Source organism: Lampetra fluviatilis, chromosome 71 (assembly GCF_964198595.1).
Source record: "Lampetra fluviatilis chromosome 71, kcLamFluv1.1, whole genome shotgun sequence".
Classification (NCBI taxonomy): Eukaryota; Metazoa; Chordata; class Hyperoartia; order Petromyzontiformes; family Petromyzontidae; genus Lampetra; species Lampetra fluviatilis.
Genome location: NC_136345.1, coordinates 3,853,703 through 3,866,231, shown reverse-complemented (window position 1 = coordinate 3,866,231; position 12,529 = coordinate 3,853,703). Strand labels below are relative to the sequence as shown.

The window sequence follows — 12,529 nt, the reverse complement described above, 5'->3', positions numbered from 1 at the left end:
ACTCACCCAGTCGCTCACCCAGTCACTCACCAAGCCACTCACCCAGTCACTCACCCAATCGCTCACTCAGTCACTCAGCCACTCACTCAGCCACTGACTCAGCCACTCGCTCACTCAGCCACTCACTCAGTCGCTCACTCAGTCGCTCACCCAGCCACTCACTCAGTCACTCACTCAGCCACTCACTCAGTCACTTACCCAGTCACTCACCCAGCCACTCACCCAGTCACTCACCCAGTCACTCACCCAGCCACTCACCCAGCCACTCACCCAGCCACTCACCCAATCGCTCACTCAGTCACTCACCCAGTCACTCACTCAGTCACTCAGCCACTCACTCAGCCACTCGCTCACTCAGCCACTCACTCAGCCACTCACTCAGTCGCTCACTCAGTCGCTCACCCAGCCACTCACTCAGTCACTCACTCAGTCACTCACCAAGCCACTCACCCAGTCACTCACTCAGTCACTCACCCAGTCACTCACCCAGCCACTCACTCAGTCACTCACTCAGTCGCTCACCCAGTCACTCACCCAGCCACTCACCCAGCCACTCACTCAGTCACTCACCCAGTCGCTCAACCAGTCACTCACCAAGCCACTCACCCAGTCACTCACTCAGTCACTCACCCAGTCACTCACCCAGCCACTCATTCACCCAGTCACTCACCCAGCCACTCATTCACCCAGTCACTCACCCAGTCACTCACCCAGCCACTCACCCAGCCACTCACCCAGCCACTCACCCAGCCACTCACCCAGCCACTCACCCAGTCACTCACCCAGCCACTCACCCAGTCACTCACCCAGCCACTCACTCAGTCACTCACTCAGTGGTTCACCCAGTCACTCACCCAGCCACTCACCCAGCCACTCACTCAGTCACTCACCCAGTCGCTCACCCAGTCACTCACCAAGCCACTCACCCAGTCACTCACTCAGTCACTCACCCAGTCACTCACCCAGCCACTCATTCACCCAGTCACTCACCCAGCCACTCATTCACCCAGTCACTCACCCAGTCACTCACCCAGTCACTCATTCACCCAGTCACTCACCCAGTCACTCACCCAGCCACTCATTCACCCAGTCACTCACCCAGTCACTCACCCAGTCACTCACCCAGTCACTCACCCAACCACTCACCCAGCCACTCACCCAGCCACTCACCCAGCCACTCACTCAGTCACTCACCCAGTCGCTCACTCAGTCACTCACCAAGCCACTCACCCAGTCACTCACTCAGTCACTCACCCAGTCACTCACCCAGCCACTCACTCAGTCACTCACTCAGTCGCTCACCCAGTCACTCACCCAGCCACTCACCCAGCCACTCACTCAGTCACTCACCCAGTCGCTCACCCAGTCACTCACCAAGCCACTCACCCAGTCACTCACTCAGTCACTCACCCAGTCACTCACCCAGCCACTCATTCACCCAGTCACTCACCCAGCCACTCATTCACCCAGTCACTCACCCAGCCACTCACCCAGCCACTCACCCAGCCACTCACCCAGCCACTCACCCAGCCACTCACCCAGCCACTCACCCAGTCACTCACTCAGTCACTCACTCAGTCGCTCACCCAGTCACTCACCCAGCCACTCACCCAGCCACTCACTCAGTCACTCACCCAGTCGCTCACCCAGTCACTCACCAAGCCACTCACCCAGTCACTCACTCAGTCACTCACCCAGTCACTCACCCAGCCACTCATTCACCCAGTCACTCACCCAGCCACTCATTCACCCAGTCACTCACCCAGTCACTCACCCAGTCACTCACCCAGCCACTCATTCACCCAGTCACTCACCCAGTCACTCACCCAGTCACTCACCCAGTCACTCACCCAACCACTCAACAACTCGCTCAGCTGCTCAACTACGAATGATGTTGGTGATGGTGGTGATGGTGGTGATGGTGGTGATGGTGGTGATGTTGGTGATGGTGGTGATGGTGTTGATGATGTTGACGATGGTACTGATGGTGGTGATGGTAGTCATGGTGGTGGTGACGATGTTGATGGCAGTGATGATGATAATGGTAGTGATGATGGTGGTAATGATGGTTGTGATGGTGGTGATGATGGTGATGGTAGTGATGATGTTGACGATGGTACTGATGGTGGTGATGGTAGCCATGGTGGTGGTGACAGTGTTGATGACAGTGATGATGATGATGGTAGTGATGATGGTTGTGATGGTGGTGACGATGTTAGTGATTATGGTAGTGACGATGGTGGTGATGGTAGTGACTGTGGTGATGGTAGTGATGGTGGTGGTGATGGTAGTGATGATGGTGGTGATGGTAGTGATGATGGTGGTGATGGTGACGATGGTGGTGATGGTAGTGATGTTGATGATGGTAGTGATGATGGTGGTGATGGTAGTGATGATGATGGTGATGGTGACGATGGTGGTGATGGTAGTGATGTTGATGATGGTAGTGATGATGGTGGTGATGGTAGTGATGATGATGGTGATGGTGACGATGGTGGTGATGGTAGTGATGTTGATGATGGTAGTGATGATGGTGGTGATGGTAGTGACGGTGATGGTGGGGAGATGGTAGTGATGTTGAAGATGGTAGTGATGATGGTGGTGATGGTAGTGACGGTGACGGTAGTGATGTTGACGATGGTAGTGATGTTAATGATTATGATGGCGGTGATGGTAGTGATGATGATGGTAGTGATGGTGATGGTAGTGATAGTGGTGATAGTAGTGATGTTGATGATGGTAGTGATGACGATGGTGGGGTGATGGTAGTGGTGATGGTAGTGACGACAGTGGCAGTCGTAGTGTAGGTCGACTCAGCCTCAAATAAGTAACCTGGGTGTAGCGGTGTGGTGTAGTGAACATCGCTACCACTGGGGAGACAAAGGCGGCCGGGCGTGGTGGTGCTGGCCACCCACCCCCTCGTGTGCCGTGCCGGCCTTCATAGGTGCTACTCGCTAACAGCACTTGCCCCTACAGTCTGTTGAGGCTACACGGGGGATCTTTGTCTTTATAGTGACGACAGTGGTGATGGTAGTGGTGATGATGTTGGTGATGGTGGCGGTGTTGATGGTGGTGACGATGATGGTGGTGATGTTGGTGATGGTGACGACAGCGATGGTAGTGATGGTTGTTATGGCAGTAATGATGGTGATGGTCGTGGTGATGATGATGATGTTGACGATGGGGGAGTGATGGTGGTGATGGTGGTGATGGTGGTGATGTTGACAATTGTAGCGATGGTGATGATGGTGATGATGTTGATGGTGACGATGGTAGTGACGATGATGGTGATGACGATGGTAGTGATGATGGTAGTGACGATGATGTTGGTGATGGTGGTGATGGTGACGATGGTAGTGATGATGGTGACGATGGTAGTGATGATGGTGACGATGGTAGTGATGATGATGTTGGTGATGATGGTGATGTTGACGATGTGGGAGTGATGGTAGTGATGGTGGTGATGGTGACGATTGTAGTGATGATGGTAGTGATGGTGGTGACGATGTTGATGGTGACGATGGTAGTGAGGATGGTGACGATGGTAGTGATGATGATGGTAGTGATGATGGTAGTGACGATGATGATGTTGGTGATGATGGTGATGTTGACGATGTGGGAGTGATGGTAGTGATGGTGGTGATGGTGACGATTGTAGCGATGGTAGTGATGGTGGTGACGATGTTGATGGTGACGATGGTAGTGAGGATGGTGACGATGGTAGTGATGATGATGGTAGTGATGATGGTAGTGACGATGATGATGTTGGTGATGATGGTGATGTTGACGATGTGGGAGTGATGGTAGTGATGGTGGTGATGGTGACGATTGTAGTGAGGATGGTGACGATGGTAGTGATGATGATGGTAGTGATGATGGTAGTGACGATGATGATGTTGGTGATGATGGTGATGTTGACGATGTGGGAGTGATGGTAGTGATGGTGGTGATGGTGACGATTGTAGCGATGGTAGTGATGGTGGTGACGATGTTGATGGTGACGATGGTAGTGAGGATGGTGACGATGGTAGTGATGATGATGGTAGTGATGATGGTAGTGACGATGATGATGTTGGTGATGATGGTGATGTTGACGATGTGGGAGTGATGGTAGTGATGGTGGTGATGGTGACGATTGTAGTGATGATGGTAGTGATGGTGGTGACGATGTTGATGGTGACGATGGTAGTGAGGATGGTGACGATGGTAGTGATGATGATGGTAGTGATGATGGTAGTGACGATGATGATGTTGGTGATGATGGTGATGTTGACGATGTGGGAGTGATGGTAGTGATGGTGGTGATGGTGACGATTGTAGTGATGGTGGTGACGATGTTGATGGTGACGATGGTAGTGAGGATGGTGACGATGATAGTGATGATGATGGTAGTGACGATGATGATGTTGGTGATGATGGTGATGTTGACGATGGTGGTGATGTTGTGTTCCTCTGTGTGCAGCACCCAACTCTGTGGACTCACATCCAGTGAAACGCAAGAGAGCCAAGGTGAGCGACAGAGACGGAGAGACAGAGACACAGAGAGACACAGAGAGACACAGAGAGACACAGAGAGACACAGAGAGACACAGACAGAGACACAGAGAGAGGTAGAGAGAGACAGGGAGAGACAGTAAGACACACACAGAGACACAGAGAGACACACAGACAGAGACACACAACACACAGACAGTGACACACACACACAGTGAGACACACACAGTGACAGTGAGACACACAACAGACAGAGACACGCACAGTGAGACACACACAGTGACACACACAGTGACACACACACAGTGAGACACACACACAGTGAGACACACACAGTGAGACACACACAGTGACAGTGAGACACACAACAGACAGTGACACACACAGTGACACACACACAGTGAGACACACACACAGTGAGACACACACAGTGAGACACACACAGTGACAGTGAGACACACAACAGACAGTGACACACACAGTGACACACACACAGTGAGACACACACACAGTGAGACACACACAGTGAGACACACACGGTGAGACACACACAGTGACAGTGAGACACACACACAGTGAGACACACACAGTGAGACACACACAGTGAGACACACACACAGTGAGACACACACAGTGACACACACAGTGAGACACACACAGTGAGACACACACAGTGACAGTGAGACACACACACAGTGAGACACACACAGTGAGACACACACAGTGAGACACACACACAGTGAGACACACACACAGTGAGACACACACACAGACACTGAGAGACACACACACAGACACTGAGAGACACACACACAGTGAGACACACACACACACAGTGAGACACACACACAGTGACACACACACAGTGACAGTGAGACACACACACAGTGAGACACACACACAGTGAGACACACACACACACAGTGACACACACACAGTGAGACACACACACACACAGTGACACACACACAGTGACAGTGAGACACACACACAGTGAGACACACACACAGTGAGACACACACACACACAGTGACACACACACAGTGACAGTGAGACACACACACAGTGAGACACACACACAGTGAGACACACACACACACAGTGACACACACACAGTGAGACACACACACAGTGACAGTGAGACACACACACAGTGAGACACACACACAGTGAGACACACACACAGTGACACACACACAGTGACAGTGAGACACACACACACACAGTGAGACACACACACACACAGTGAGACACACACACAGTGAGACACACACACAGTGAGACACACACACACACAGTGACACACACACAGTGACAGTGAGACACACACACACAGTGACACACACACACACAGTGACACACACACACACAGTGACACACACAGTGACACACACACAGTGACACACACAGTGACAGTGAGACACACACACACACAGTGACACACACACAGTGACACACACACAGTGACACACACACACAGTGAGACACACACACACACAGTGACACACACAGTGACAGTGAGACACACACACACAGTGACACACACACACACAGTGACACACACACACAGTGAGACACACACACAGTGACACACACACACAGTGAGACACACACACACACAGTGAGACACACACACACACACACAGTGACACACACAGTGACACACACACACACAGTGACACACACACACAGTGAGACACACACACAGTGACACACACAGTGACAGTGAGACACACACACACACAGTGACACACACACAGTGACACACACAGTGACAGTGAGACACACACACACACAGTGACACACACACACAGTGAGACACACACACACACAGTGACACACACACACAGTGACACACACACACACACAGTGACACACACACACAGTGACAGTGAGACACACACACAGTGAGACACACACACACACAGTGACACACACACACAGTGAGACACACACACAGTGACAGTGAGACACACACACAGTGAGACACACACACAGTGAGACACACACACAGTGAGACACACACACAGTGACACACACACAGTGACACACACAGTGACAGTGAGACACACACACACACAGTGACACACACACACAGTGACACACACACACACAGTGAGACACACACACAGTGACACACACAGTGACAGTGAGACACACACACACAGTGACACACACACACACAGTGACACACACACACAGTGAGACACACACACAGTGACACACACACACAGTGAGACACACACACACACAGTGAGACACACACACACACACACAGTGACACACACAGTGACACACACACACACAGTGACACACACACACAGTGAGACACACACACAGTGACACACACAGTGACAGTGAGACACACACACACACAGTGACACACACACAGTGACACACACAGTGACAGTGAGACACACACACACACAGTGACACACACACACAGTGAGACACACACACACACAGTGACACACACACACAGTGACACACACACACACACAGTGACACACACACACAGTGACAGTGAGACACACACACAGTGAGACACACACACACACAGTGACACACACACACAGTGAGACACACACACAGTGAGACACACACACAGTGACAGTGAGACACACACACAGTGAGACACACACACAGTGAGACACACACACAGTGACACACACACAGTGACACACACAGTGACAGTGAGACACACACACACACAGTGACACACACACACAGTGACACACACACAGTGACAGTGAGACACACACACACACAGTGAGACACACACAGTGACACACACACAGTGACAGTGAGACACACACACAGTGACACACACACAGTGACACACACACAGTGACAGTGAGACACACACAGTGACAGTGAGACACACACACACACAGTGAGACACACACACAGTGACAGTGAGACACACACACAGTGACACACACACACAGTGAGACACACACAGTGACAGTGACACACACACAGTGAGACACACACAGTGACACACACACACACACAGTGACACACACAGTGACAGTGAGACACACACACACACAGTGAGACACACACACAGTGACAGTGAGACACACACACAGTGACACACACACACAGTGAGACACACACAGTGACAGTGACACACACACAGTGAGACACACACACACACAGTGAGACACACACACAGTGACAGTGAGACACACACACAGTGAGACACACACACACACAGTGACACACACACACAGTGAGACACACACACAGTGAGACACACACACAGTGACAGTGAGACACACACACAGTGAGACACACACACAGTGAGACACACACACAGTGACACACACACAGTGACACACACAGTGACAGTGAGACACACACACACACAGTGACACACACACACAGTGACACACACACAGTGACAGTGAGACACACACACACACAGTGAGACACACACAGTGACACACACACAGTGACAGTGAGACACACACACAGTGACACACACACAGTGACACACACACAGTGACAGTGAGACACACACAGTGACAGTGAGACACACACACACACAGTGAGACACACACACAGTGACAGTGAGACACACACACAGTGACACACACACACAGTGAGACACACACAGTGACAGTGACACACACACAGTGAGACACACACAGTGACACACACACACACACAGTGACACACACAGTGACAGTGAGACACACACACACACAGTGAGACACACACACAGTGACAGTGAGACACACACACAGTGACACACACACACAGTGAGACACACACAGTGACAGTGACACACACACAGTGAGACACACACACACACAGTGAGACACACACACAGTGACAGTGAGACACACACACAGTGACACACACACACAGTGAGACACACACAGTGACAGTGACACACACACAGTGAGACACACACACACACAGTGAGACACACACACAGTGACAGTGAGACACACACACAGTGACACACACACACAGTGAGACACACACAGTGACAGTGACACACACACAGTGACAGTGAGACACACACACAGTGACACACACAACACACAACAGACAGAGACACACAACACACACACAGACACCGAGACACACCGATGACACCCCCCCCTCCCCTGCCAGCTGGACGAGGCGTTGATGGACGACAAGTCTGCGGTGGTGGTGTCCCTGCCGGACGAGCGCGAGCTCAAGCGCCGCATCTTGTGCAAGCTCAACGAGGGCGGCCGCAGGTGCCTCATGGAGCTGCAGAAGATCGGCAAGAAGAGAGCCGAGCTGCTGCTGGGCTGGAGGGCGGCACGGGGCCCGTTCACCAGGGTGGGTAGCACACGGGCCGCTGGGTGGGTGGGTGGGTGAGTGAGTGGGTGGGTGGCACGCTGGGGGAGTGGGGGGGCCGGTGGGTGGGTGGGTTTTGGGTGGGTGGGTGAGTGAGTGAGTGGATGGGTGGGTGGGTTGGGTGGATGGGTGAGTGGGTGGGTGAGTTGGTGGGTGAGTGGGTGGGTGGGTGGGTGAGTTGGGTGGGTGGGTGAGTGAGTGGGTGGATGGCACGCTGGGGGAGTGGGGGGGGCGGTGGGTTGGGTGGGTTGGGTGGGTGGGTGGGTGGATGGGTGGGTGGGTTGGGTGGATGGGTGAGTGGGTGGGTGAGTTGGTGGGTGAGTGGGTGGGTGGGTGGGTGAGTTGGGTGGGTGGGTGAGTGAGTGGGTGGATGGCACGCTGGGGGAGTGGGGGGGGGCGGTGGGTTGGGTGGGTTGGGTGGGTGGGTGGGTGGATGGGTGGGTGGGTTGGGTGGATGGGTGAGTGGGTGGGTGAGTTGGTGGGTGAGTGGGTGGGTGGGTGGGTGAGTGAGTGGGTGGGTGGGTGGCACGCTGGGGGAGTGGGGGGGGCGGTGGGTTGGGTGGGTTGGGTGGGTGGGTGGGTGAGTGAGTGGATGGGTTGGGTGGATGGGTGAGTGGGTGGGTGAGTGGGTGAGTGGGTGGGTGAGTGGGTGGGTGGGTGGCACGCTGGGGGAGTGGGTGGGTGGGTGAGTGGGTGAGTGAGTGGGTGGGTGGCACGCTGGGGGAGTGGGGGGGACGGTGGGTTGGGTTGGGTGGGTGGGTGGGTGGGTTGGGTGGGTGGGTGAGTGGGTGGGTGAGTGAGTGGGTGGGTGGGTGAGTGAGTGGGTGGGTGGGTGGGTGGGTGAGTGGGTGGGTGGGTGGGTGAGTGGGTGGGTGGGTGAGTGGGTGGGTGGCACGCTGGGGGAGTGGGGGGGGCGGTGGGTTGGGTGGGTTGGGTGGGTGGGTGGGTGAGTGGGTGGGTGAGTGGGTGGGTGGGTGGGCGAGTGGGTGGGTGGGTGGGCGAGTGGGTGGGTGGGTGGGTGAGTGAGTGGGTGGGTGGCACGCTGGGAGAGTGGGTGGGTGGGTGGGTTAGTGAGTGGGTGGGTTGGTGAGTGAGTGAGTGGGTGGGTGGGTGGGTGGGTTGGGTGGGTGAGTGGGTGAGTGGGTGGGTGGGTGGGTGAGTGGGTGAGTGGGTGAGTGAGTGGGTGGGTGGGTGGGTGGGTGGGTGGGTGGGTGAGTGGGTGGGTGGGTGGGTGAGTGGGTGGGTGGGTGGGTGAGTGGGTGGGTGGGTGGGTGAGTGGGTGGGTGGGTGGGTGAGTGAGTGAGTGAGTGAGTGAGTGAGTGGGTGGGTGGGTGGGTGAGTGAGTGGGTGGCACGCTGGGGGAGTGGGGGGGGTGGTGGGTTGGGTGGGTGGGTAGGTGAGTGAGTGGATGGGTGGGTGGGTTGGGTGGATGGGTGAGTGGGTGGGTGAGTTGGTGGGTGAGTGGGTGGGTGGGTGGGTGGGTGAGTGAGTGGGTGGGTGGCACGCTGGGGGAGTGGGGGGGGTGGTGGGTTGGGTGGGTGGGTGGGTGAGTGGGTGAGTTGGGTGGGTGGGTGGGTTGGTGGGTGGGTGAGTGAGTTGGTGGGTAAGTGAGTGGGTGGGTGGGTGGGTTGGGTGGGTGGGTGTGTGGGGTGAGTGAGTGGGTGAGTAGGTGGGTGAGTGGGTGGGTGGGTGGGTGAGTGAGTGAGTCGGTGAGTGGGTGGGTGGGTGAGTGGGTGGGTGGGTGGGTGAGTGGGTGAGTGGGTGGGTGGGTGGGTGAGTGGGTGGGTGGGTGAGTGGATGGATGGGTGGGTGGGTGGGTGAGTGGGTGGGTGGGTGGGTGAGTGAGTGGGTGAGTGAGTGAGTGGGTGGGTGGGTTTTGAGTTGGGTGGGTTGGGGTGAGTGAGTGATTGGGTGAGTCGGTGGGTGGGTGAGTGGGTGGGTGGGTGGGTGAGTGAGTGAGTGAGTGGGTGGGTGAGTGGGTGGGTGGGTGGGTGGGTGGGTGAGTGAGTGAGTGGGTGGGTGAGTGATTGGGTGAGTGGGTGGGTTGGTGAGTGGGTGGGTGAGTGGGTGGGTTGGTGAGTGGGTGGGTGGGTGGGTGGGTGGGTGAGTGGGTGAGTGAGTGAGTGGGTGGGTGGATGGGTGGGTGGGTTGGTGAGTGAGTGGGTGGGTGGGTGGGTGGGTGGGTGGGTGGGTGGGTGGGTGAGTGAGTGAGTGGGTGGGTGTGTGGTTGGGTGGGTGAGTGAGTGAGTGAGTGAGTGGGTGGGTGGGTGGGTGAGTGGGTGGGTGGGTGGGTGAGTGGGTGGGGTGGGTGAGTGAGTGAGTGGGTGGCACGCTGGGGGAGTGGGGGGGGCGGTGGGTTGGGTGGGTTGGGTGGGTGGGTGAGTGGGTGAGTGGGTGGGTGGGTGAGTGGGTGGGTGGGTGAGTGGGTGGGTGGCACGCTGGGAGAGTGGGTGGGTGGGTGGGTTAGTGGGTGAGTGGGTGGGTTGGTGAGTGAGTGAGTGGGTGGGTGGGTGGGTTGGGTGGGTGAGTGGGTGAGTGGGTGGGTGGGTGGGTGAGTGGGTGGGTGGGTGGGTGGGTGAGTGGGTGGATGGGTGGGTGGGTGGGTGGGTGGGTGGGTGAGTGAGTGAGTGGAGTGAGTGGGTGGGTGGGTGAGTGGGTGGGTGGGTGAGTGAGTGGGGTGGCACGCTGGGGGAGTGGGGGGGGGCGGTGGGTTGGGTGGGTTGGGTGGGTTGGGTGGGTGGGTAGGTGAGTGAGTGGATGGGTGGGTTGGGTGGATGGGTGAGTGGGTGGGTGAGTTGGTGGGTGAGTGGGTGGGTGGGTGAGTGAGTGGGTGGGTGGCACGCTGGGGGAGTGGGGGGGGTGGTGGGTTGGGTGGGTGGGTGGGTGAGTGGGTGAGTTGGGTGGGTGGGTTGGTGGGTGGGGTGAGTGAGTTGGTGGGTGAGTAAGTGAGTGGGTGGGTGGGTGGGTTGGGTGGGTGGGTGGGTGTGTGGGTGAGTGAGTGGGTGAGTGGGTGAGTAGGTGGGTGAGTGGGTGGGTGGGTGGGTGAGTGAGTGAGTGAGTGAGTGGGTGAGTGGGTGGGTGGGTGAGTGGGTGGGGTGGGTGGGTGAGTGGATGGGTGGGTGGGTGGGTGGGTGAGTGAGTGAGTGGGTGAGTGGGTGGGTGGGTGAGTGAGTGAGTGAGTGGGTGGGTGGGTTTTGAGTTGGGTGGGTGGGTGAGTGAGTGATTGGGTGAGTGGGTGGGTGGGTGAGTGGGTGGGTTTTGGATGGATGGGTGGGTGGGTGGGTGAGTGAGTGAGTGAGTGAGTGGGTGGGTGGGTGAGTGAGTGGGTGGGTGGGTGAGTGATTGGGTGAGTGGGTGGGTTGGTGAGTGGGTGGGTGAGTGGGTGGGTTGGTGGGTTGGTGAGTGGGTGGGTGGGTGGGTGAGTGGGTAAGTGAGTGGGTGGGTGGGGTGGGTGGATGGGTGGGTGGGTGGGTGGGTTGGTGAGTGAGTGAGTGGGTGGGTGGGTGGGTGGGTGGGTGGGTGAGTGAGTGGGTGGGTGGGTGTGTGGTTGGGTGGGTGAGTGAGTGAGTGAGTGGGTGGGTGGGTGGGTGAGTGGGTGGGTGGGTGAGTGAGTGGGTGGGTGAGTGAGTGGGTGGGTGGCACGCTGGGGGAGTGGGGGGGGGTGGTGGGTTGGGTGGGTGGGTGGGTGAGTGGGTGA

General features: G+C 56.2%; 1 protein-coding gene across 1 annotated transcript in view; it reads left to right on the top strand.

Moving 5' to 3' along the window:
* Nucleotides 1-12,529, top strand: part of KIF22 (kinesin family member 22) — a gene marked incomplete at its 5' end in the record, with an annotated part of 68,917 nt that overhangs the window by 52,642 nt on the left and 3,746 nt on the right. The window contains 2 exons of the mRNA XM_078883459.1: nucleotides 4,463-4,509; nucleotides 8,623-8,814. Coding sequence (XP_078739585.1) covers nucleotides 4,463-4,509; nucleotides 8,623-8,814 — 239 coding nt within the window. The remainder of the gene's footprint in view (nucleotides 1-4,462; nucleotides 4,510-8,622; nucleotides 8,815-12,529) is intronic.